General features: G+C 41.9%; 2 protein-coding genes and 1 long non-coding RNA gene across 4 annotated transcripts; 2 read left to right on the forward strand and 1 right to left on the reverse strand.

Annotated features, from left to right (window-relative positions):
• Nucleotides 1–208: 208 nt before the first annotated feature.
• Nucleotides 209–4240, forward strand: LOC118389901 (TIP41-like protein). 2 transcript variants are annotated; one of them, XR_004826877.2, is made up of 8 exons: nucleotides 209–373; nucleotides 991–1118; nucleotides 1484–1663; nucleotides 1840–1939; nucleotides 2420–2551; nucleotides 2821–2960; nucleotides 3104–3166; nucleotides 3408–3491. XR_004826877.2 is itself a non-coding variant. In XM_035779863.2 (8 exons), the coding sequence occupies exons 2-8, from the start codon at nucleotides 994–996 to the stop codon at nucleotides 3537–3539; spliced, it is 828 nt and encodes a 275-aa protein (XP_035635756.1). In that variant the 5' UTR covers nucleotides 209–373; nucleotides 991–993; the 3' UTR covers nucleotides 3540–4240. The 2 variants fall into 2 exon arrangements, 1 of the variants encoding a protein (XP_035635756.1); XM_035779863.2 differs by having other exon boundaries at nucleotides 2821–2916; nucleotides 3408–4240.
• A 65-nt stretch (nucleotides 4241–4305) lies between these two features.
• On the forward strand, nucleotides 4306–19736 carry riox2 (ribosomal oxygenase 2). The gene is made up of 10 exons (XM_035779861.2): nucleotides 4306–4467; nucleotides 4751–5179; nucleotides 5729–5848; nucleotides 8549–8677; nucleotides 13784–13887; nucleotides 14222–14327; nucleotides 14670–14841; nucleotides 18366–18454; nucleotides 18534–18683; nucleotides 19504–19736. The coding sequence occupies exons 2-10, from the start codon at nucleotides 4757–4759 to the stop codon at nucleotides 19660–19662; spliced, it is 1452 nt and encodes a 483-aa protein (XP_035635754.1). The 5' UTR covers nucleotides 4306–4467; nucleotides 4751–4756; the 3' UTR covers nucleotides 19663–19736.
• Nucleotides 19737–24241: 4505 nt separating this feature from the next.
• On the reverse strand, nucleotides 24242–26495 carry LOC118389905 (uncharacterized). Its single transcript, XR_004826879.2, has 2 exons — nucleotides 24827–26495; nucleotides 24242–24646 (listed from the first exon to the last, which is right to left on the reverse strand). It is a non-coding gene; the product is annotated as an uncharacterized LOC118389905 (long non-coding RNA).
• Between the last annotated feature and the right edge of the window lie 260 nt (nucleotides 26496–26755).

A 26755-nucleotide genomic window follows, 5' to 3' on the forward strand; every position in this document is an offset into this window, starting at 1 on the left:
AATACAGGTAACGAGTGGAGGACAGAGGAGCCTCTTAAAGAAGAAGTTACAGGTCTGTGAGAGCCAGAAATCCTGCGTGTTTGTAATTGACCAAATACTTATTTTCCACCATAATTTGCAAATAAATTCATTAAAAATCCTACAATGTGAAGTGTACCTATGATGAAAATTACAGGCCTCTCTCATCTTTTTAAGTGGGAGAACTTGCACAATTGGTGGCTGACTAAATACTTTTTTGCGCCACTGTATATTTTGTGCAAATTTACAGGATTACTGAATGCGGAACCATATAATAATAGAATGAAAAGTACGTCGGGAGCTTTTTGTGAAGCTCTCTCTTTCATGGACGTTAGCTGACAATCAAAATACTGGAGTAAGTGGATTAACTTTTACATTTATTTTGTATTGAATCTTTGATTTATATTTCCATGAAGTCTCTTGTCAGTAGGGTATTGATGTTGGATGTATATCCATTACTAATGAAGTTAAGCTGACAAGTTAGTGTGATGATGATTGAAGTGATGCTGAAACAGCCAGCTTGTCACTAACATCCGGAGGCTCAGTTAGCTACTTTAGCGAGATAAATAAGGTTGTGGAATGCATACTCTAGTTATTGCATTGTCGACACCTATTCCATAAACACTTTTGGCTGTTTTGTTAGCTACCTGCTTCGCATTTTATATAACGTTGAATGTTACAATAGCTAGTTAGGTAGGCTAGCAAAGTTGCTTGCTAACTAGCACGCCTGTACAGCGGGTATAATTATCTTGTTATAGCTAACCATATATATCCTAGCTAACTAGATAACTAATTTTACAACTCGCCAATAAAGACATTGGATTGCTAGGTCATTTCTGGTCATTTCTGAGGACTGAACGGACTCAACTATCTACAGTTCTGCAGTGGTCGATATGCAATGTATTCTGTACTTGCATGTACTGTTTATTTACTTATGTCTCTGATGGGCTTGGTGTTTGACTGTATTTGCAGTTGATGTTGGCCAATTTGTCAGCCATGATGACCCATGGGTTTAAGAGCAGTAAGCAAGACTTCATATTCGGACCATGGAAAGTGACTGCAGCAAAAACCCACATTATGAAGTCTAAGGACATTGAACGGTAACCTGGTCCAAGTATTTTGCCGATTTTTGTGTCAGACTAAAACTTTTTCTTTAATGTTGTCTGTTTAGTATTCTTAAGGTTTAGTCTACATTGGGGAGCTTGTTTATCGACTTGGTCTTACTTTAAAGACTAGTAACCAAAATGGTTGCAAGTTCAAATCCCCGAGCTGACAAGGTACAAACCTGTCGTTCTGCCCCTGAACAGGCAGTTAACCCACAGTTCCTAGGCCGTCATTGAAAATAAGAATTTGTTCTTAACTGACTTGCCTAGGTAAATAAAGGTCAAATAAATATTGTCAACGTACTTGGCTAGCTACATTGAGGTTAGTTGTTCAGGTTTCAATCTTGACAGTTTTGTCCCAGGTTAGGGGAGGAGATCCACATGCCCTCACTCCCAGAGATGCTGTTTGGGGACAACGTTCTACGCATTCAGCACACAGACGGCTATGGCATTGAGTTTAATGCCATCGATGCCCTCAAGAGGGTCAACAACATGCAGGACTCTGTGAAAGTGGCCTGTGCACAGGAATGGCAAGAGAGCAGGTACAACCACTATCATAATACCACTGTGATAACAATATCCACCTTCATTGTGTATATGCTTGTAAAATAAATACAACAAAAAATTGCATTTAAATTGTTTCGATAAAAAGTGTTGACTAATCAGTCAATTACCAGTCCCGTTATGGAGAATGGATCTGAGACTGTTGTATTCCCAGGGCCGATTCTGAACACTCCAAAGAGGCTGTGAAACACTACGACTGGACATATACCACAGACTACAGAGGCACTTTGTTAGGAGAGGACCAGCAGATGAGGGTGAAAGGCCTTTCAGTTCACACTGTGGATACAATACAATATCCCAAACAAACACATTACAAAATAAGGGGCAAATTTGAATTTAAGTCAAAATTGAACTTAGTCTCACATTGATACATGACTAAATGTATATTTGACATACAGTACCGGTCAAAGGTTTGGACACTTACTCATTACAGGGTTTTTTCTTAATTTGTACTATTTTCTACATTGTAGAGTAATAGTGACAACATCAAAACTATGAAATAACACAAATGGTATCATGTAGTAACCAAAAAAGTTAAACAAATCAAAATATTTTATTTGAGATGCTTCCAAGTAGCCACCCTTTGCTTCATTAGGAATCAAATTGAGGCAAACATGCTGAAACAACGAGAGACCTACCTACCTGAATGTGTCCAATAAAAAAATGTTCAGTTGCAAAACATTTTGTTTTTTTTGTTACGGTTTGCACTAATAAATCACTCTTTATTCCATCAGGCGACAGAAACGTTGGAGCGCATCGACATGGAGAAGCTGAAGGCGAGAGAACAGATCATGTTCTTCGATGACGTACTGCTGTTTGAGGACGAGCTTCACGACCACGGCGTGTCCATGATCAGCGTCAAAATAGTGAGTGCCACTTTCAGACAGGAACTGACACTTTATGATGATGCACATTCGCCCCATATGATGTCTGTGGCTGTGTGACAAGCACCAAAGGACATGTCCTTGCGGGGGCTGTAAGACCAGGAATAAAAAAGGCTTTTTATATTCACCTATAGTACTTATGTTTAATGGATTTTCTTAAACGCTTGCATCTTTGAGAGACAGATTCATTTGTTCTGAGGAGATTTTGAAGAATGACTTACTCCCTTCGTACCCACTTTTGTGTGATACAGAGAGTGATGCCCACCAGTTTCTTCCTGCTTCTGCGGTTCTTCCTGCGGGTGGATGGAGTTCTGATCCGGATAAATGACACGCGGCTCTATCACGAGGCAAGTGTGACTGGGCTTTCCTGGGAAATGGCAATCGATTAACGGTAACCACCAGAATGGATGTGGATTGGAATCAAATTCTGTGGATAACTTTAGTGATGTCCATTTCCTTCTATGTAACTTAAACTACATAATGGTTATGCCTACTTATGAAATGACTAATCGCTTACAGAGGTTTTCTTTACAGACTGGAAAGAATTACATGATCAGAGAGTTTAGCACTCGGGAAAGCAAAATTTCAGAATTGAAGGTGAGATTTTTCTTCTCTGTTTGAAAAGTACATGTGTAGCGGAAGTCCGCTGGCAAGTCAGAGCAAGCTCAGCATTGTGCAGTGACATCACTAAAATATTGTCCAAAACATTCCAGCTACATGCGTATATGTCACTGTGCAGCTGATGCAATCATACCACTATTGTAAATGGAGAACAATTAGTCAATGGCAATATTTAGAAAAGACAACGGCATTTAGTTTCTCTCTCTTTGCCTTCCAGAACGTCCCTGCTGCTCTGTATACTGACCCCAACGAGATTGCCCAGCACTTAACTTTGAAGTTGACCGAGTGCGAGAAGTTGGAGCTCCCTGAGACAGGCCCCCATCCAGGGGACACAGAGGCCCCCCAGTGATGGAGAGCAGGCTGGGTCCTGTGATTGGACATCAAATTCTCTCCTGCCTGGACTTAAGATGAGCGTCTGCCAACCAAGGCAGAGTTCATCCTCCCTCCGCTCTACAAAGAAATACATTTTTATTTTTTTTATTTTTTACCAAAACACTGCACCTGCCTCCCTCCATACACAGGAAAAACAACAGTTAATAGAACTTCATTTTGGCATTTTCAAGTGGCCTCTTATTTTTAGTGTTATTTCACATTTCCTAAACGTAAATATTTTGGTCGGAAAATTGTGATAATTGCGTCTTTTCTATTAGAACTCCACATAATGGGTTTGTTGAATTCCACATAAAGTAGTCTGATATTTGAATGTTGTGCTATCAGAGATAGCTATTATAGAGATCCATTCCTCATGTTATCAAAATGTTGAAAGAGCCAATGTGTAAATAAATTAACTTTTTGTATGTGTTTAATCTTTTACTGGACATTGGATCTTGATTAGAGGAGAGCTCACTGCTGAAGTCGAGGAGCCCCTTGTTGTGCATCTCACTTTAATGACATCTCCCTACCTTTCCCCCTTTTCAAACTAAGATTTTGATCTCGCTAGCTGTTGTAATAGAACGGTCTCCTTACAGAACCTGCTCTGCTCTGCTTGTTTTATTGTATTCAAGATAAATGTCAACTAATAAAAGTCGTTAGCCTTAACATGCAAACATTTATTGTAGTGGTTGCGTATCATTTCTGTATTGAATACAATTTGGAAATAATCCACACTCGAGACATGAATCACCAGAGCGGAATGGAAAGTATTTGTTTGCCTTCGGACATTTTATGCTACAGGACAGAACACGATTCTCACGTGTAGCTATCAAACTGATTTGGGAAAAGGGAGAGTTTATAGCTAATATGTGTTAAATCCGAAGGTGGGAACATAAGCAAAACAGGTAACGTTCGCTATGTTTTAGCATTATATAACGTTAGCTACAGTTTGCAAGCTAGCTAACGTTAATTAACGTTAGCCCATAAACTTTGTTATTAGCTAGCTAACATTTGTATCTGAAGCTTGCTACAGTAGCTACATAACACCAAGTATTTGCTATCGAACGGGCTATTCCAACTGCACTTCACCAAGGGCACTGTTAATCTTAACTTGATAGCAATGCAAAATTGAAACTGCTAAGTAGCTATCTTCTAATCTAATGCCACTGATGTAACGTTCTCTATCAGCTAAAGATGCCCAGGAACGGAAGAAAAGCAGCATCCGGAGATGAAGAGGTCGCTCCCAAACATAGGAAAACAGACTCCAATGGCGTCCCCTCTCCTTTCTGCTTCGACACCCCAGACACTGTCTTCCAGAGCCTAATTTCCCCAGTGGGACAGGAGGCATTTTTCACTGACTACTGGGAGAAGAAGCCCCTCCACCTCCAGAGGTCTGACCCAGGCCTGGCCTCCTACTACAAGTCTCTGTTCCAGCTTTCAGACCTGAAGGGGCTGTGCGCCCAGGGCCTGACGTATGCCAGAGACCTCAATGTGTGCCGCAGCGTCCAGGGCAACAAGACTGTGTTGAACAAGGAAGGCCGTGTCAACTACAGCCAGCTCAAAAAGGACTTCAACCAGAAGGCCACCATCCAGTTCCACCAGCCTCAGAGGTTTAAGGTGAGAGTAGTGGACATGTGTTTTGTACTCCCGAGTCATGGGTTCTGGTCTGTGATAGTATGAAACAGGAGAACATGTTTTGTGCCTACTGAACATGACTCTGCTCCTGTAGGGCCACAGTATGTGGGGAAAGGTTGTCCCAGCCTAGCATTATTACCTAAACACCTGATTCAGCTTGATTGTATTAATTATGACTGTTGATCAGTTGAATAAGGTATTATTAGATCTTGGCCTGCCAAAACTGCATCCCTGTAGAAAATGAAGGTCCTAGTTAATGCAGCACTGCGGCAGTGGCTCTGTGGTAACAGAAAGGGACTGGTAGTGACAGATATCCTTTAGCTAAGATGTTGTTTAGCTCAGATTCAGATTTGCCTATTTTAAATGTGAACGCCTTGAATATGTTGCTGAACACAACATGAATTAAAATCTATTGCACAGATATCTGAACATCTTGATCATTCCATATTTGTGCAGAGCTGAACCCAATAGTATTCTATTCTGAGATTCTAAGATGCCTGCTCTCCTCTAACTAACCCCGTGTGTCTCCAGGACGAGTTGTGGCGGATTCAGGAGAAGCTGGAGTGTTTCTTCGGCGCTCTTGTGGGCTCCAACGTCTACATCACCCCACAGGATTCCCAAGGGCTACCCCCACACTACGACGACGTGGAGGTACACCACTGAACTGGCCCCAAAATGGTCCACATCAGGGTGGTGTTCAGTGGGAACCAGAACATGTCATAGCTACCCATAAGAAACCTTTACATTTCAAATAATTTTGCTACAGTGTTCCCTACTGAACATAACCCTGGCTGCAACATTTGTAGTATAGTTTGAGGGTTAGACAATATTTAAATGTTTACATACTCTTTTACCCACTTCATATGTATATGCTGTATTCTAGTAATCCTATATATCTACTGCTGTACACCTTTCCTATTCATATACTGTCCATACACCATCATATATATATATATATAGATAGATAGATATATATACAGTGGGGCAAAAAAGTATTTAGTCAGCCACCAATTGTGCAAGTTCTCCCACTTAAAAAGATGAGGCCTGTAATTTTCATCATAGGTACACTTCAACTATGACAGACAAAATGAGAAGAAAAAACCCCCGGAAAATCACATTGTAGGATTTTTAATTTATTTATTTGCAAATTATGGTGGAAAATAAGTATTTGGTCGCCTACAAACAAGCAAGATTTCTGGCTCTCACAGACCTTCTTCTTTAAGAGGCTCCTCTGTCCTCCACTTGTTACCTGTATTGATGGCACCTGTTTGAAATTGTTATCAGTATAAAAGACACTTGTCCACAACCTCAAACAGTCACACTCCAAACACCACTATGGCCAATATACATATACACACATATATACACACATATATACACATATATACACACATATATATATATATATATATATATATTGATATGCCAGATCTGTCAAGTGGATGGATTATATTGGCAAAGGAGAAATGCTCACTAACAGGGATGTAAACACATATGCACAACATTTGAGAGAAATAAGCTTTTTGTGCATATAGAAAACTTCGGGATCTTTTATTTCAGTTCATGAAACCAAAACTTTACATGATGCGTTTATATTTTTGTTCAATATATATATATATATATATATATATATATATATACTGCTTAAAAAAAATAAAGGGAACTCTTAAACAACACAATGTAACTCCAAGTCAATCACACTGCTGTGAAATCAAACTGTCCACCTGTGGATGTCGGGCCCTCATACCACCCTCATGGAGTCTGTTTCTGACCGTTTGAGCAGATACATGCACATTTGTGGCCTGCTGGAGGTCATTTTGCAGGGCTCTGGCAGTGCTCCTCCTTGCACAATGGCGGAGGTAGCGGCCCTGCTGCTGGGTTGTTGTACTTTACTGGCCTGTCTCCTGGTAGCGCCTCCATGCTCTGGACACTACGCTGACAGACACAGCAAACCTTCCTGCCACAGCTCGCATTGATGTTCCATCCTGATGAGCTGCACTACCTGAGCCACTTGTGTGGGTTGTAGACTCCGTCTCACCGCTAGAGTGAAAGCACCGCCAGCATTCAAAAGTGACCAAAACATTGGCCAGGAAGCACAGGAACTGAGAAGTGGTCTGTGGTCAACACCTGCAGAACCACTCCTTTATTGGGGGTGTCTTGCTAATTACCTATAATTTCCACCTGTTGTCTATTCCACTTGCACAACAGCATGTGAAATTTACTGTCAATCAGTGTTGCTTCCTAAGTGGACAGTTTGATTTCACAGAAGTGGGATTGACTTGGAGTTACATTGTGTTGTTTTAAGTGTTCCCTTTATTTTTTTGAGCACTATATATAAATATATACACACTGAACAAAAATATAAAGGCATCATGTAAAGTCTGGGTTTCATGAGCTGAAATAAAAGATCCCTAAGTTTTCTATATGCACAAAAAGCTTATTTCTCTCAAATGTTGTGCGTATGTGTTTACATCCCTGTTAGTGAGCATTTCTCCTTTGCCAATATAATCCATCCACTTGACAGATCTGGCATATCAAGAAGCTGATTAAACAGGTGCACCTTGTGCTGGGGACAATAAAAGTATACTTTAAAATGTACAGTTTTGTCACACAACAAAATGCTACAGATGTCTCAAGTTTTGAGGGAGCGTGCAATTGGCATGCTGACTGCAGGAATGTCCACCAGAGCTGTTGCTAGAGAATTGAATGTTAATTTCTCTACCAGAAGTGTCGTTTTAGAGAATTTGTCAGTAAGTCGAACAAAACACAGACCATCCCGGGGAAGCTCATCTGCGTGCTCTTCATGCTCTGGATCAACTTGTACAACGACGTGTTCCAGTTCCCGCCAATATCAAGCAACTTCACACAGCCATTGAAGAGGAGTGGGACAACAGTCCACTGCCCTCAATCAACAGTCTGATTATCTCTATGCAAAGGAGATGTGTCACTCTACATGAGGCAAATGCTGGTCACAGCAGATACTGACTGGTTTTCTGATCCATGCCCCTACTATTTGTTTAAGGTATCTGTGACCAACAGATGCATATCTGTATTCCCAGTCATGTGAAATCCATAGATTATGGCCTAAAGAATGTATTTCAATTGACTGATTTCCTTTATGAACTGTAAATCTTTTAAATTGTTACATGTTGCTTTTATTTTTGTTCAGTGTGTATATTTATATTCTGGACACAGACATGGCTCATTATGCTATTTCTACATTTCTTTCTTAGAATTTTGGGGATTTGTGTGTATTGTTTTGTAATGTTCGGTATAACTGTTTGGGCCAGAAACAAGTATTTTGCTGCACCTGCGATAACATCTGCTAAATATGTGTATGCCTTTCCCCAGGTGTTTATCCTCCAGTTGGAGGGCGAGAAACATTGGCGTCTGTACAGCCCCACGGTGCCCCTGGCCAGAGAGTACTGCGTGGCGCTTGAGGAGCGCATCGGCAGCCCCACACACGACATCATACTGAAGGTACGTTAGGAGCAGGGTGACGCTGCCCATAATCTGTGTCAGTTTGCATTTATTGGGGGCAATTGCGACATACATTTTGGGACTTTAAAATTAATGATATACAGTCGTGGCCAAAAGTTTTGAGTGACATGAATATACATTTTCACAAAGTCTGCTGCCTCAGTGTCTTTAGATATTTTTGTCAGATGTTACTATGGAATGCTGAAGTATAATTACAAGCAGTGTCAAAGGCCTTTATTGACAATTACATGAATTTGATGCAAAGAGTCAATATTTGCAGTGTTGACCCTTCTTTTTCAAGACCTCTGCAATTCCTGGCAGAATTTGTGGGTTTTTGTTTGTCCACCCGCCTCTTGAGGATTGACCACAAGTTCTCAATGGGATTAACCTCTCTGGGATATGTGGGACGCTAGCGTCCCACCTGGCCAAAAGCCAAGGAAAATGCAGAGCGCCAAAATCAAATAAATTACTATAAAAATCTAACTTTCATTAAATCACACATGCAAGATAGCAAATTAAAGCTGCACTTGTTGTGAATCCAGCCAACATGTCAGATTTCAAAAAGGCTTTTCGGCGAAAGCAAATGATGCTATTATCTGAGGATAGCACCTACGTAAACAAAGAGAGAAACCATATTTCAACCCTGCAGGCGCAACACAAAACACAGAAATAAAAATATAATTCATGCCTTACCTTTGACGAGCTTCTTTTGTTGGCACTCCAATATGTCCCATAAATATCACAAATGGTCCTTTTGTTCGATTTAATTCCGTCGATTATATATCCAAAATGTCCATTTATTTGGCGCGTTTCATCCAGAAAAACACCGGTTCCAACTTGCGTAACGTGACTACAAAATATCTCAAAAGTTATCTGTAAACTTTGCCAAAACATTTCAAACTACTTTTATAATACAACTTTAGGTATTTAACGTAAATAATAGTTAAAATCAAAGATGAGATGATCTGTGTTCAATACAGGAGGAAAACCAACTGTAGCTAGCTTTCTGGTCACGCGCCTCTATCTAACAGTACACTTCAAGTGACCCTCGTTCAAGATGGCCGTACTTCTTCATTACACAAAGGAATAACCTTAACCATTTTCTAAAGACTGTTGACATCCAGTGGAAGCGATAGGAACTGCAAGAAGGTCCCTTTAGAAATCTGGATTCCCAATGAAAACCCATTGAAAAGAGTGACCTCAAAAAACAAGAATCTGAATGGTTTGTCCGCGGGGTTTCGCCTGCTAAATAAGTTCTGTTATACTCACAGACATGATTAAAACAGTTGTAGAAACTTCAGAGTGTTTCTATCCAAATCCACTAATAATATGCATATCTTATCTTCTGGGGATGAGTAGCAGGTAGTTGAATTTGGGCATGCATTTCATCCGGATGTGAAAATACTGCCCCCTGTCACCAAGAAGTTAAGGTCAGTGGAGTTTCCTCGTCATGGACCCAAAATAGCAATGTTTTGTTCCCCAAGTCACTTAGTTATCTCTTTTGCCTCATGGCAAGGTGCTCCATCATGCTGGAAAAGACATTGTTAGTCACAAAACTGTGCCTGGATGGTTGGAATTAGTTGCGCTCGGAGGATGTGTTTGTACCATTCTTAATTCATGGCTGTGTTCTTAGGCAAAATTGTGAGTGAGCCCACTCCCTTGGCTGAGGAGCAACCCCACACATGAATGGTCTCGGGATGCTTTTCCGTTGGCATGACACAGGACTGACTGATGGTAGTGCTCACCTTGTCTTCTCCGGACAAGCTTTTTTCCAGATGCCCCAAACAATCGGAAAGGGGATTCATAAGAGAAAATGACTTTACCCCAGTCTTCAGCAGTCCAATCCCTGTACCTTTTGCAGAATATCAGTCTGTCCCTGATGTTTTTCCTGGAGAGAAGTGGCTTCTTTGCTGCCCTTCTTGACACCAGGCCATCCTCCAAAGGTCTTCGCCTCACTGTGTGTGCAGATGCACTCACACTTGCCTACTGCCATTCCTGAGCAAACTCTGTGCTGGTGGTGCCCTGATCCTGCAGCTGAATCAACTTTAGGAGACGGTCCTGGCTCTTGCTGGAATTTCCTGGGCACCCTGTAGCCTCTTTCACAACAATTGAACCGCTCTCTTTGAAGTTATTGATGATCTGATAAATGGTTGATTTTGGTGCAATCTTACTGGCAGCAATATCCTTTCCTGTGAAGCCCTTTTTGTGCAAAGCAATTATGACGGCACGTGTTTCCTTGCAGGTAACTGGTTGGCAGAGGAAAAACAATGATTCCAAGCACCACCCTCCTTTTTGAAGTTTCCAGTCTGTTATTCCAACTCAATCAGCATGACAGAGTCATCTCCAGCCTTGTCCTCATGAACACTCATACCTGTGTTAACGAGGGAATCACTGACATGATGTCACCTGGTCCTTTTGTGGCAGGGCTGAAATGCAGTGGAAATGTTTTTTTGGGGATTCAGGTCATTTGCATGGCAAAGAGAGACATTGCAATTAATTGCAATTCGTCTGATCACTCTTCATAACATTCTGGAGTATATGCAAAATTGCCATATAAACTGAGGCAGCAGATTTTTTGAAAATTAATATTTGTGTCATTCTCTCAACTTTTGGCCACGACTACAGTACCTTCTGAAAGTATTTAGACCCTATGACCTTTTCCACATAGTATTACATTGCAGCCTTATTCTAAAATGGATTAAATTAAGTGTTTTCCTCAATCTTCACACAGTACCCCGGAATGACAAAGTGAAAACAGATTTTTAGAGAATGTTATTTACATAAGTAATTCAGACCCTTTGCTATGAGACTTGAAATTGAGCCCAGGTGCATCCTACTTCCATTGATCATCATTGATGTTTTTACAACTTGATTGGAGTCCACCTGTGGTAAATTCAATTAATTGGGCATGATTTGGATAGGCACACAACTGTCTATATAAAGGTCCCACAGTTGACAGTGCATGTCAGAGCAAAAACCAGTTCTTGAGGTCGAAGGAATGGTTCGTAGAGCTCAGAGGCAGGATTGTGTCGGCACAGATTTGCATCGCCAGGCACGACTCCAACACCATCATTAAGTGTGCAGACAACACAACGGTGGTAGGCCTGATCAACGACGAGACAGCCTATAGGGAGGCGGTCAGAGACCTGGCCGGGTGTTGCCAGAATAACAACCTGTCCCTCAACGTAATCAAGACAGGAGATGATTGTGGACTACAGGAAACGGAGGACCGGGCACGCCCCCATTCTCATCGACGGGGCTGTAGGGGAGCAGGTTGAGAGCTTCAAGTTCCACATCACCAACAAACTAGAATGGTCCAAACACACCAAGACAGTTGTGAGGAGGGCACAACAAAACATATTTCCCTCAGGAGACTGAAAAGATTTGGCATGGCTCCTCAGATCCTCAAAAAGTTCTACAGCTGCAACATCGAAAGCATCTTGACTGGTTGGATCACTGCCTGGTATGACAACTGCTCGTCCTCCGACCGCAAGGCACTACAGAGGGTAGTGCGTACGGCCCAGTACATAACTGGGGCCAAACTGCCTGCCACCCAGGACCTCTACACCAGGCGGTGTCAGAGGAGGGCCCAAAAAATTGTCAAAGACTTCCGCCACCCTTAGTCATAGACTGTTCTCTGCTACCGCATGGCAAGCGGTACCAGTGCACCAAGTCTAAGACCAAAAGGCTTCTCAACAGCTTTTATACCCCCAAGCCATAACTCCTGAACAGGTAATCAAATGGCTACCCGGACTATTTGCAATGTGTCCCGCCTTTGTGGTAGAGTGGCCAGGCGAAAGCTACTCCTCAGTAAAAGGCACAAGACAGCTCGATTGGAGTTTGCCAAAATGCACCAAAATATTTGCTGGTCTGGTGAAACCAAGATTGAACTATTTGGCCTGAATGCCAAGCATCACGCCTGGAGGAAACCTGGCACCATCCCTACGGTTAAGCATGGTGGTGGCAGCATCATGCTGTGGGGATGTTTTTCAGCGGCAGGGACTGGGAAACCCAGTCAGGATCGAGGCAAAGATGAACAGAGAAAAGTACAGAGAGATCCTTGATGAAAACCTGCTCCAGGGCTCTCAGGACCTCAGACTGGGGCGAAGGTACACCTTCCAACAGGATAACGCCCCTAAGCACACAGCCAAGATAATGCAGGAGTGGCTTCGGGACAAGTCAATGTTCTTGAGTGGCCAAACTAGAGCCTGGACTTGAACCAAATCGAACATCTCTGGAGAGACCTGAAAATATCTGTGCAGCGATTCTCCCCATTCAACCTGACAGCTTGAGAGGATCTGCAGAGAAGAATGGGAGAAACTCCCCAAATATTGGTGTGCCTGCCAAGCTTGTAGCGTCATACCCAAGAAGACTCGAGGCTGTAATCGCTACCAAAGGTGCTTCAACAAATTACTAAGTAAAGGGTCTGAATACTTATGTAAATGTGATATTTCATTTGATTTGATTTTCTTTACTAGTATCGCAGACTACATAGACTCTTTGGTCCTGTACAAACTTGCTATATGTCAAATATTGTGTGCTATAGCTTGGAAAATAAATAAATGTGACTGGATGACAACATTATGTTTTTTCCAATAGTAAGGCTATTTTCCCATAGAAGTTTGTTTCCTTGCCACAATATTGAGTATCGATATTGAGTATCGCCCTACTGATGTTGTCCCGGCCCAACTATAAATGAGGCTTAGTTTAACTGTCATACACTATCAGAACCCAACATTTAAGCCTGTTTTACTTCATTGTTTGCAAACAATGTAATTGTAAACAAACACTGTGTAGCTTCAAAACAAGTTTTAACAATCATTTTAATACCATGGACGGTCAGTCCTTGCATCCATAGCTTTGTCTATGAATTTGACCAAAACAGTGGCAGGGTGATCACGCTTTAGGGGTTTCCTGTCGACTAAACAAAACCAATGTCTCTCTAGGCAAGACCAGTCAAAGGCCACAACTCGAAAGTAATCCACAGTAGTGCACTTAAGTCTTGATCCACATTTGGAAAACGCTTCATTGGAGTATTTTGCAACGTAGTGTGACTTGTGGCCTGAGCTATTGAGTGATGGGGGTGTTTGACCTTTTTTTCCATAGGCAGGTGATCTGCTCTACTTCCCCAGAGGAACCATCCATCAGGCGGACACCCCCGTGGGAGTGGATCATTCTACCCACCTAACCCTCAGTACCTACCAGAACACGTACGTGAGACTCACTGTGGCCCCTAAGAAATTGATACCAGTGACCCTCAGGTTGCGAACTCATTCCTTGAAAAGTAATACGCGCAACGCTCGCACACTATTAAAAACCTGATATTTTATTTATACAGCTATTAATATCATGTTTCAGCCATCAATGGCCTTAGTCAGAATTTGCCAACTCGTAGCCTGACAGATCTTCCCCTGGGTTTCGAACTGGCTATACCTCTCTAACATCAACGCTATCTCAGCCCCACCACTTCTTCATTCTCTCATTTGAAACAATGGAAATTCATAATCTTGATGTGTAAAGTTACTTAAAAGAATTTCACCTCAGGTCATGGGGAGACTATCTGGCCAACGTGTTCCCCAATTTCTTATATGACTCCCTTAAGACCAGTGACATCACCAGGAGGGTAGGCATGCCCAGGAGAATCTTGATGGTGAGGTCTGCTTCCGTACTCTGTTCCAACACTTAAACATTTCATCCTTCCTTCTGTCCTTCCTTGAGAGAAACACTCATCTGCCATGGTCAGATTGGTGAATGTGAGTGATAACTTACAGTTCAGTGATTTACCTAAAGGAGGAATAAGGAATTTGCACTGAACGATGTGTTGAATGTTTAATGTCTAAACTTTAGTTCTCACTGGTTGCATGTTCTGCTAAATTTCGTTTCATAATAGAAATTACAATGTATGCCTATTGAAAATAATAGTGTCCTATCTGCGTAGTTCAGTCTTACCTACTGCTATCTATTAAGCTCTATAACATTGTGTGTGTACAAGGGAGCCAACGCAGCCCCAGACACAAGCAGGCAGTTGGCCTCATTATTGAGGAGCGTGGCAGATCAGATGGAGAGGGGCGAACACGAACTCCGTGCCGGGGACATGAAGAGGGACTTTGCCCTCCACAGACTGCCACCTTACACACCAGAGCAAGATGACATCTCATCATCAGGTGTGTGTCTTGCTGAATAATATTTAAAAGTCCAATGAGTAGAATGTTTATTACAGACAGTGTGTGTTGCCCATAGAATGTGAAACAGTAACTGGACACAGCCATATTCTGAGATATGAATCCATTTAAATTACAAATGGACAGTGGTGTTTTTCTACTAAGAAGTGATGTTTCTGTACAGGCTACAGATATGCATTTAAATAGTGATGTGCATTGATACTTTAGAATGCGCCTCTTACGTTTTTCTGACAGACTTAACATAGTTGTTAACATCTGTCCGGACGCTTGCTGAATCTGAGCTAAGCAGGGAGAGTAACATTTATAGTAAGGTCTGGAAAATAGTGTTGGGGCATTGAATATGGATAGGTACAGTATCGCTAGCCACTTTGTTCTGGATCGGGTCATTCTATAAATAATGGGGCCAATGTGTGACATTGGGTTCAACATTTCAAACTGGTTTGAAACATTATTTTCCATGCAGTTCCTCATGTGTACTTTGAGGAATATATGCAAATTGATCCATAACTCCACCTATACAACAACATAGGTCTAGGACTATACATCCTTTAAGCAGGGTTCATACAGACATTGGCAAGTCAAGTTCATGGACTTTTTCAAACACTTAATTGTAATTTTCAAGGACATCAATATTATACAATTGTGCGGCAGGTAGCCTTGCTGTTAAGAGCATTGGGCCAATAACCGAAAGGTTGCCGGTTTGAATCCCCGAGCAGACTGAAAAATATGTCTGTGCCATTGAGCAAGAGTGTGCTAAATTACTAAGATGTAATAATTTACATTTATGTACGTACAGTGGTAGTCGAATGTTTACATACATTTAGGTTGGAGTCAATAAAACTTGTTTTTCAACCACTCCACAAATTTCTTGTTAACAAACTATAGTTTTGGGAAGTCGGTTAGGACATCTACGTTGTGCCTGACACACGTAATTTTTCCAACAATTGTTTACAGACAGATTATTTAACTTATAATTCATTGTATCACAATTCCAGTGGGTCAGAAGTTTATATACACAAAGTTGACTATGCCTTTAAACAGCTTGGAAATTGGCGGTGTACCTGTGGATGTATTTCAAGGCCTACCTTCAAACTCAGTGCCACTTTGCTTGACATCGTGGGAAAATTAAAATAAATCAGCTAAGACCTCAGGGGGAAAAAATGTAGACCTCCACAAGTCTGGTCCATCCTTGGGAGCATTTTCCAAACGCCTGAAGGTACCACGTTCATCTGTACAAACAATAGTACGCAAGTATAAACACCATGGGACCACATAGCCGTCATACTGCTCAGGAAGGAGACTCATTCTGTCTCCTTGAGATGAACGAACTTTGGTGCGAAGTATGAATCAATTACAGAACAACAGCAAAGGACCCTGTGAAGATGCTGGAGGAAACAGGTACAAAAGTATCTATATCCACAGTAAAACGAGTCCTATATCGACATATAACCTGAAAGGCCGCTCAGCAAGGAAGAAGCCACTGCTCCAAATCCGCCATAAAATATACAGACTACGGTTTGCAACTGCACATGGGGACAAAGATCATACTTTTTGGGGAAATGTCCTCTGGTCTGATGAATCAAAAATGGAACTGTTTGGCCATAATGACCATCATTATGTTTGGAGGAAAAAGGGTGATTTGCAAGCTGAAGAACACCATGCCAACCGCGAAGCACGGGGGTGACCGCATCATGTTGTGGGGGTGCTTTGCAGCAGGAGGGACCGGTGCAATTCACAAAATAGATTGCATCATGAGGAAGGAAAATTATGTGGATATATTGAAGCAACAAAATGGGCCAAAATTCCCCCAACTTAATGTGGGAAGCTTGAGGAAGGCTATCATAAACGTTTGACCCAGGTAAAACAATTTAAAGGCAATGCTACCAAATATGGGCCACATGAGTGTATGTAAACTTCTGACCCACTGGGAATGTGATGAAATAAATAAATGCTGAAATAAATAATTCTCTCTACTATTATTCTGACATTTCACATTCTTAAAATAAAGTGGTGATCTTAACTGACCTATGACAGGGAATTTTTACTCTGATTAAATGTCAGGAATTGTGAAAAACTGAGTTGAAATGTATTTGGCTAAGGTGTATGTAAACTTCCAACTTCAACTGTACATATGGCTTTGGGAAAAAATTAAGACTACTGCAAAATGATCAGTTTCACTGGTTTTGTTATTTATAGGTAGGTATGTGTTTGGGTTAAATTAACATTTTTGTTTTATAATAACAAGAAGGATGCAGTGTTGTCTGACCTCGAATACTGCAAGACAACACAATACTAATGTTTTAATTTAGGAAGAGTTCAAAATCAATATTTGGTGTAAATCAGGGTTATTCCAATCACAGCTTTCATGCATCTTGGCATGATCTCCACCAGTCTTTCACATTGATGTTGGGTGACTTTATGCCATTCCTGGTGCAAAAATCCCAGAGGTTTTCAACAGCTGTAATAAGTTGTCCAGCGTAGGAAATCCTCACTGGTATCACAGTTTATAGAAAGACCAGTCACCATCTTGCTGAAACCAAGCCTTTTGGAACCAATGCTTGTGCTGTAAAATAATAAAGCAAGGAGACTTATTCCATGGTCAAATCCTGCCTCTTGTAGATCTGAAAGATTTATCTCAGTAATATGGTACCAAAGGCGAAGAAAGCAGCACAAAACTTTAGCACCTTCCTTCAGAACCAAGAGTGTTAAGTTTCAACTCCCGAGTGGCACAGCATCTCAGTGTTAGAGGCATCACTAACGACCCTGGTTTGATTCCAGGCTGTATCACAACCGGCCGTGGTCGGAATCCCACAATTGGCACAGATTCGTCCGGGTTAAGGGAGGGTTTGGCCACCATTGTAAAATAAGATTTTTCTTTTTAAAATTTTACCCCCTTTTTCTTTTCTATCTTGTCTCATTGCTACAACTCCCGTACGGGCTCGGGAGAGACGAAGGTTGAAAGTCATGCGTCCTCCGATACACAACCCAACCAGCCGTACTGCTTCTTAACACAGCGCGCATCCAACCCGGAAGCCAGCCGCACCAATGTGTTGGAGGGTACAGCGTGCACCTGGCAACCGGCCCGCCACAGGAGTCGCTGGTGCGCGATGAGACAAGGACATCCCTACCGACCAAGCCCTCCCTAACCCGGACGACGCTAGGCCATTTGTGCATCGCACACAGACCTCCCGGTCGCGGCCGGTTGCGACAGAGCCTGGGCTCGAACCCAGGGACTCTTGATGGCACAGTACAGCACCCTTAACCACTGCGCCACCCGGGAGGCCAAGAATTTGTTCTTGACTGACTTGCCTAGTTAAATTTAAGGTAAAAAAAAAATATATATATATATATATAATAAGTAACAAGAGTATTAAGTAACTAATATGGTACAACTTATCCAATCCTTGCAGAGCTACAAGAAGTTCCCAGGAGGAGTTTATTGGGCATGAGTGTACATGTATTAGCCTAGGTCCTTCTGTCTATTTCTGTGTGTGTGTTCTTCACAGCTGGAAAGATGCCTGCTTTAGAAGATACGGTGTGTCTGAGGTTTAAAGACCACATCCTGGTGTCTTTAGAGACGTGTCAAAGCCCATCAGTAAGTGCCTTCAGTTTTAACAGTTTACATATTTTACCTAGCTGCTCTTGGGCTAAAGTGTGTGTTTGTGTGTGTTTAGGATGGGTCGGTATCGTTGGTGGTTGATGTGATGCACTCTCTGAGGAACAGAAGGGAGAAACATATGATGGGACAGAGTGGTGATGATGATGATGATAGTGGTGGTGATGATGATGATAGTGGTGAAGAGGAGGAAGATGCACCCTCTGAGGTAACCTGGCACATTTTGACAAGACAATGTACTTAGTTGACAATATGGATATCAAATCAAATCACATTTATTTATATAGCCCTTTGTACATCAACTGATCTCAAAGTGCTGTACAGAAACCCAGTCTAAAACCCCAAACAGCAAGCAATGCAGGTATAGAAGCACGGTGGCTAGGAAAAACTCCCTAGAAAGGCCAAAACCTAGGAAGAAACCTAGAGAGGAACCAGGCTATGTGGGGGGCCAGTCCTCTTCTGGCTGTGCCGGGTGGAGATTATAACAGAACATGGCCAAGATGGTCAAATGTTCATAAATGACCAGCATGGTCGAATAATAATAAGGCAGAACAGTTGAAACTGGAGCAGCAGCACGGTCAGGTGGACTGGGGACAGCAAGGAGTCATCATGTCAGGTAGTCCTGGGGCATGGTCCTAGGGCTCAGGTCCTCCGAGAGAGAAAAAGAAAGAGAGAATTAGAGAGAGCATATGTGGGGTGGCCAGTCCTCTTCTGGCTGTGCCGGGTGGAGATTATAACAGAACATGGCCAAGATATAGGATTTGAGTTAAAGTACCTCTACCATTTGGATATTATATAGGATTCTTAGAGTATATTATACACTGCCAGTCAGCCAGGATTTGAATGGTTTATGAATGAAGATGTTTGTGTAATTCATATTGACTCTCATCAAAGTATCGAATCAGAAGCTATATGTCTGTAGATAAGGCCCAATTCCTGATATTTTGTTTACACATGGAAAAATGCATGGTCATGTCTGAAACTGTCTGTAAAGTTCTGTCTGTCATATCTCTCCACCTATCTCCTAGACCCCCGGCATGACCTTCCCCTTCGAAGACCTCCCGGCCATCAGGCAGCTGCAGGCGGGACAGCCCATCCCTGTGTCTCAGCTAAAAAGGCAATTGGACAATGACAAAGTCCAGATGGCCCTGGTGCTCTGGTCGGAGGGCCTGCTGGAGGTGTGCTAATACCCCAACAGCATACTCTGACACCAACAACCACTGCTTTCCATTTGGTCACACAATAAATCAAGAGTCCTTTATTCTACGGTTTACTTCATCTAATTGAAATGGGTTCGGTGTGGTTTGTGTGTGTGTCTGTTTACAGATCTGAAACAACTGTAAATGTAATATTGTAACACACTTTATCGACTGGAAACGCATCAAATACATCAACATTGCTTGGGCAAAGCGGGGGAGTAGACACGGGGATGTGGTTGGCTCGGTCTGAGTCTGCTCATAGGCTCTTAACACCCCCAGACCTTCCAATGCAAAGTGTCTGTATGCAAACAGACTTTCTTGGTTCCACAGGTACACTGTAGTTGAAGAGATCTGTGAACTTAGGCTGGATGATATGTGCTCTGAGGAGAGCAGCAGTTATCAGACCTGGCCTTTCTGCCACCCTAGGCATGACAAAAAACATTGCCCCCCTTTCCAAAAAAATAGAATAGTCCCAGTAAGCAAGTTTGAAAATATTTTTTTTCCCGAAGTTAGGTTCGAAATGAAAGTTGAAACCTGAACCAAACATGGAAGTATATAGCCCATATGAAGGCTGGTCCAGACTGGACAAAATCTAGACCAAACATAGACGTCTATGATTGGTTCAGATTTGGTCAGGACTAAAAACCAATGTGGAAATCTAGGCCGGTCTGGACAGGACCAAAAAATATGTCAACGGCATCGGTCTGTGTGTACTGGGGTGTAGCCTACAGTGTCTGTCTACAATGGAATTTTATGAATGCCCATCAATGTGGTAGGCATAATGTTTGTGAAACACCAAAAGCCTGCTGGTCCAGATGGGACCAAAAAAATACGCATAAAAGACGTCTGCGTCGGTCCTTGCTTACACTAGGGTTTAGGCTACATGTCTGGTTGCATTAGAATTTTATGAATGCCCATCTGCGGTAGGCCCACCGTTTGTAAAAGAGGCCGTTGCATTGGCTTTAGTCCTGATTCCTGTGACTAATGAATGGCTATTTATAAGATGAATATCAGCAGCTACACAACGTTATCAGGAGTTATCCTGGGCCTAATTGCAACGAGAATCAATGTGTGTACACAGCGGGAAATGTCGATGTATTTTATTTTTCGCGATGATCATAAAACATTGATGGATACAAACTTGAAACCATCATGACTACTTAGCCCACGGGGTGAACCCTACAAAAAAATGTTATGACAGTGCAGTAACTGCAGTCGACTGGTATTTTGGACGCAGTGATTGCAGTAAAACATTATTCACCTAACAAGCCCATATGCCACTGGTTGAGCTAAATCGTCTTTGTTTTTTGGCAAAATAATGTGAGGTTTTATTTGTTGTTGGAGGTGCGCCTTGGTCAGTTCAGAAATGTCCGCAAGCTAATATGAAGTTATCTTGACGTTTGCCTATGTATCGTTGTAAATTAAAAATGTATGCTCCAAATGCATTTGTACTGAACAAAAATATAAATGCAGTGTTGGTACCATGTTTCATGAACTGAATTAAAACGTTCCAGAAATATTCCATATGCACAAAAATATTATTTCTCTAAAATGTGCACAAATTTGTTTACATCCCTGTTAGTGAGATTTTCTCCTTTGTCAAGATCATCCATCCACGTGACAGGTGTGGCATTTTTTATTTAAAAAAGCAGATTAAATAGCCGGATCATTACACAGGTGCACCTTGTGCTGGGGACAATAACATGCCTCTATAAAATGTGCAGTTCTGTCACACAACACTGCCACAGATGTCTCAAGTTTTGAGGAAGCGTACAATTGGCTTGCTGACTGCAGGAATGTCCACCAGAGATGTTGTCAAATAATTAAATGTTAATTTCTCTACTATAAGCTGCCTCTGTTGTTTTAGAGAATTTGACAGTACGTCCAACCGGCCTCACAACCATAGATTAGGGCCTAATTGATTTATTTCAATTGACTGATTAAGTAAAGTTGTTGCATGTTGTGTTTATATTTTTGTTCAGTATAGATAACAGCAATGGAAAAGGGTGAAAGGGTTTCCTGCTCCAGCTGTCTTAAAGGGTGTAGGTGGACTACATTTACATTTAAGTCATTTAGCAGACGCTCTTATCCAGAGATAATATAGGGTGGGTTGTGGGATGACAACATTAAAATATTCTCCAGTTTTAGTCCCTAGAGAGGAAAACTGAAGACAGACAGAGAGATAAATTAGGGCTGTCTAATTGTAATAAAGTGAAGCCTGTTTCTTTGTGATGTCTGTCCTTGGATATGGAGAGCTGTGAAAGCATGTCTGCAGATGAAGAGGGCCCAGTGAATGCCCCAAGAGACTTCTGGCACATCGTTGTATGCCACAGGTTGTATGTGCACTTGTGGTAGCAAATGTTTTATTCAACAATACATGTCTTGTGTTGTTGCTTTCTCAAATTACATGACCTTTTTGTCCAGTTGTGAGCTCTCCAATTGGTTTTATTTGATTGTCACTGTCTCAGGATATCAGCCATGTGAACTCATTATGCAGCTTATCATAATGTCATGCATCACCAATGCAGCTATAGGCCTACAGTATGATGACATAACTGGTCTAATGGGCATGTGCGATCAATGTGCCCCTTGTCATTGTACATCTGAAGCAGAGAATAGCTAGACTCAATGCCATGACACCAGTATAATGAAAGAGCGATAAGCTATAATATGAGAATCAAGATACCATAATACCATTGGTAGCATATTACATGGACAATTCATTCTTAGTGTATCATTTACAATGTTTTTAATGCATGTTACTGGTGATTTCTATCCTTTGGTGGGACATTTCACAATTTCAGTTTTGAGGTTTAGGCTGCTCGATGTTCATAACTAGATAGCAGCACAAGCAAGCGTGCAAATCTCTCTTCACTCACCATCAACACCAACAGTCTCTGCAATCATGCTTTTGACCTTATGATTTTGTCTCTGTATTCTAGCAAAGCAAAACCATATATAATTGGAAAACCAGACACAGCAGGGATTGGCTTTCCTCCATCTATTTTGGTTGTGATTGTCTGGAACTATGTTTCATGAATGGAAGACTTTCAAGCAAACGTCTGCTCAGTAAGAAGGGTTCGCCAGCTCACCTTCCCACAATCGCCTGCCCATTTCTTTGCGTGCTCCTGTTGAAATTGAATGGGGCGGGGCTTTGGCAAATTCTGAAGTGGTGGAAACCCTATGTAATGAGCGGGCCGGCCCTGGCAGTAATGCATGGACAGGCCCAGAACTATACAGAGGAAGGCTCTTTGGGGACCACGGGATGTTTAGCAGTATACACTTGAGTTAGGGTCTTATCACTGAGTCAATTTATTATGGCTGCTACCGATTCTCTACCATTCTCCAGAAGTGTGCACTCGTTCACTCCCCCTTCGCGTTGTCAACAAGAAAATTGCAATTTGAAATTAAAACGGATACAATTGTAACTCAATTTGTTTACAATAGAAACTCTTATGAAACTATGTAGGCCTAATTGAACTCATACAGTGACATTCATTATGAAATAGGAAGTAGGCTACTTTTGATATTTAAAAAATGTAAAGCCCATTTAGGTAACCTATGCTGGACACAGTGTTTATTTTTGAAGTCCATTATATCCCATCAAGATGTTGAAAGTAACAGAAGTATAGGGCAACCAACCATCCACTACCAATTGCCATGAATGTCCAGCTAGGCTACTATTCCCCCTCACTTGAAAAGTGACCCATGTTCAAACCACAATGCAACCAGAGGCAGATTTTAGGCCTACTTCTGTCAGCATTGTAAGGACTGAGAGGGAACCACTGGAGTGGAGCTTGAACTATAACAATCCTGCAGGGCAAGCATACATTCCTCAGTGCTGTAAACACGTTTTAGTTCACTCACTGTCGATTTTTGAGAAGCACACACAACAATAGAATACCAGGCATCCATCTGGGATCTCCACACTACAAATGGCCAAGAAGAGACAAAACATTTTATTTAACCAACACAATAATACATGCATCTTTATTAATCCATTACCAAAACAAACAAAAAACTAGACTGTTTTCAGGTTATCTAGAGCGTTGGTGATTGTAACCGTTGCCACGTTCACTGACACCTGCCATATTCAATGCGTGCTGTAATTAATCAGTTATTCTGCGCTCTTGCACGCTCAGACGAGTGCTCTGAAATCGGAGTAGATAGCCAGAGTGCATTTATGAACGGACCCTTAGTATTGATGGGAAACCGAGGCTTTCTTAAAGCTCCGAGCCCTTTCACCAAATTGTTGCTGAAAAAAACGGTTCATTACTCAGAGCATCATTATCTGTTCATAATATTCATTAGTGACATCTGCTGGTCAGCAATAAATAGCAGCGTGGGATGTTCAGATATACGTTTTTTTCCTCCGCTGTTTTCATACATACTCCGTGGCGCAGCGATAAATCGTTGGCCTTACACGGAACCCAAACCGTGCGCACATTTATTTTGTCCCCCTACACCAGGGGTCCCCAAACTTTTTCCTGTGAGGGCCACATAACTTTTCCCTTCTCTGATGGGGGGCCGGTGTCAGTTTGTAACAGAAAAAGTGTGACGATCGTAGGGGAGCTTAAAACATTTATTGTTTTCCAGAAAGCCACACATAACCAAATAACCCTTTCCAGGTTCTTTACAGAAAAAAAGTCAGGAAACAAATAATAACACTATTAATGAAATAAATAATAACTAAATAACCCTCTCTGAGTTCTTCACAGAAAAAACAGGAAATAAATAATAACTAAATAACTCTCTGGGTTCTTCATAGAAAAAAAAAGCCATGGAACATTAACTTTCTGTCGTGCCATGCACAATCTTAACAGATAAAAGTTCAGCTCAGTTGTCAGAGCAGAATCTCTCTGACACATATGAGCAGTCTCTTAAAGTTCTTGTGTTCCTTCCTTATAATCCTTTTGTAGGTTCCAGTAGGCTTGTAGACACCGCTGTTTGCAGCTCTCTCTCATCAACTTCCCTGTGAAAACCACAAAAGAAGCAGGTTGAGAAACTGAACTAAGTGATACAGCACCTACACAGCACAATACATTTCACTACCAGTATGGTTGTAAAGATGGATTTTATCCCAGTAGATTTTATTATGATTATATTTGTTTATGCTCAGAATGACTCATTCAAGTCAGAAAAGTGAGCTTACCTATCTATGTATGTTCATCAGTGTGAACTGTGGGCCTGCATCTGGCTGGTGAGAAGTTGAATATCAGGTTCCATTCTAGTTACAGCCAGTCTCAAGCACTGATGCAAATGTTCATCTGTCAATCTTGATCTCATCGGGGTTTTCAGCAGTTTCATGCGAGAAAAGGTTTTCTCGCAGATATACGTGCTGCCAAAAACTGTGGACATTTTCATTGCGTGTTTTTTGATGTTTGGATATGTGTCGTTTGGGAGGGCGGCATAGAAGTCAATGAGACTGTTGGGCTTGAATGCGTCTTTCAGAACATCACAGTTCTGTAACTCAGCCAACTCAAACTGATATGAAGGCTGGGCTTCGTCAATGTCGGCAACAAAGGGGTTCTGAAAAAGACGGATTTATTTTGCATGAACATGTAGTTCACTGAATCGCACACCGAACTCCGCCTTCAGCATTTCCAGTGCTTCCACGCACTTTTCAGCTGGGAACGGGACCGCTGGGTTCTCTGTCGACAGGTTTTGGGTAGCAGGAAGATGGACGAAGTTGCGCTTTTTCACTTGTTCCAAAAGCAGCGCTAATTTCACCTCAAATGCTTTTATGTGTGAATACATGTCGCAAATGAGTTTCCCCTCGCCTTGTAGCTGCAAGTTAAGGCTGTTAAGTATTTCTGTCACGTCTGTTAAAAATGCGAGGTGCCATTTCCATTCTGGGTCGATCAGCTCTGGGACCGTTTTGTTTTGATTTCTTCAACGCGTCTGGTGATTGTACTCGCCGACAGACTTACGGCATTAAATGCATCTTTCTTCTCGGGACACACCTCCTCCGCGACAGCATCCATAAGTTTCTTAACAAACTCTCCGTCAGTGAAAGGCTTACCGCTTCTTGCTATCAGTTTAGCAACCCGAAAGCTGGCCCGAACGGATGCCTGGTTCAGCTGAGCTTGGCGTACAAATGTATTCTGCTGAGATAGTAGTCCACTTTTTAGCTTTGAGAGTTTGTCTGCTCGTATTTGGCCTTGCAAGCTATCGTACTTGTCTTTGTGACGGGATTCATAGTGTCGGCGAAGATTGTATTCTTTGAATACCGCCACCGTCTCTTGACAGATGAGACAAACAGCCTTTTCTTTGCATTGAACAAAAAATAATCGTTTGTCCACTGCAGGTTAAATACCCTGCATTCTGAATCAATTTTTCTCTTACCTAACCTTTTCGCCATTATTCCGTTCTCTCTTTGACAGGGCCGGGCCTAGGATTTTTTTTCTGGAGGCCAAATAGGAAAAAAATTCGATAGCGTCTCTGGTATTGTTCAGAGGGCCGGGCCAAATGTGCTGACGGGCCGTATCCGGCCCGCGGGCCGTAGTTTGGTGACCACTGCCCTACACCAAACGCGACCACGACACGCAGGTTAAAATATCAAAACAAACTGAACTAATGACATTAATTTAGGGACAGGTCGAAAAGCATTAAACATGTATGGCAATTTGGCTAGTTAGCTTGCACTTGCTAGCTAATTTGTCCTATTTAGCTAGCTTGCTGTTGCTAGCTAATTTGTCCTGGAATATAAACATTGAGTTCTTATTTTACCTGAAATGCATAAGGTCCTCTACTCCGACAATAATCCACACATATAACGGCCATCTTCTCTCCTCCTTCTAGGCTTTTTCATCTTTGAATTTATATGGTGATCGCATCTAAACTTTCATAGTATTACCACAGCTGTTATGGGTGTAAGATGGCACAGTGATGCCATCTGTTGGTAAATGTTCATTACTGCAACTCTTGTGTTTTACCGGGGTGCTTGAGATACCCGGATGGGTTGTGAGGTACTGAACAAGACTGGTTACTCGCATCAATGCCTCTGTCTCGTCATTTAACATTCAAACATGGTGTCAGAGTCAGATAACTAACCATGCTTTCCGCAAATTAGAGTCACCTG

This window comes from Oncorhynchus keta, chromosome 11 (genome assembly GCF_023373465.1).
Source record: "Oncorhynchus keta strain PuntledgeMale-10-30-2019 chromosome 11, Oket_V2, whole genome shotgun sequence".
NCBI classification, from domain to species: Eukaryota; Metazoa; Chordata; class Actinopteri; order Salmoniformes; family Salmonidae; genus Oncorhynchus; species Oncorhynchus keta.

Bases quoted from the DNA above. Each gene is read 5' to 3' on its own strand.
- LOC118389901 (XM_035779863.2), top strand. From the start codon at position 994: ATGTTGGCCAATTTGTCAGCCATGATGACCCATGGGTTTAAGAGCAGT. The intron at 1,664-1,839 runs GTACAACCACTA...TTGTATTCCCAG, and splicing joins CAGGAATGGCAAGAGAGCAG to GGCCGATTCTGAACACTCCA. The intron at 2,552-2,820 runs GTGAGTGCCACT...TGTGTGATACAG, and splicing joins CCATGATCAGCGTCAAAATA to AGAGTGATGCCCACCAGTTT.
- riox2 (XM_035779861.2), top strand. From the start codon at position 4,757: ATGCCCAGGAACGGAAGAAAAGCAGCATCCGGAGATGAAGAGGTCGCT. The intron at 5,849-8,548 runs GTACACCACTGA...GCCTTTCCCCAG, and splicing joins CACACTACGACGACGTGGAG to GTGTTTATCCTCCAGTTGGA. The intron at 13,888-14,221 runs GTACGTGAGACT...ATTTCACCTCAG, and splicing joins CTCAGTACCTACCAGAACAC to GTCATGGGGAGACTATCTGG.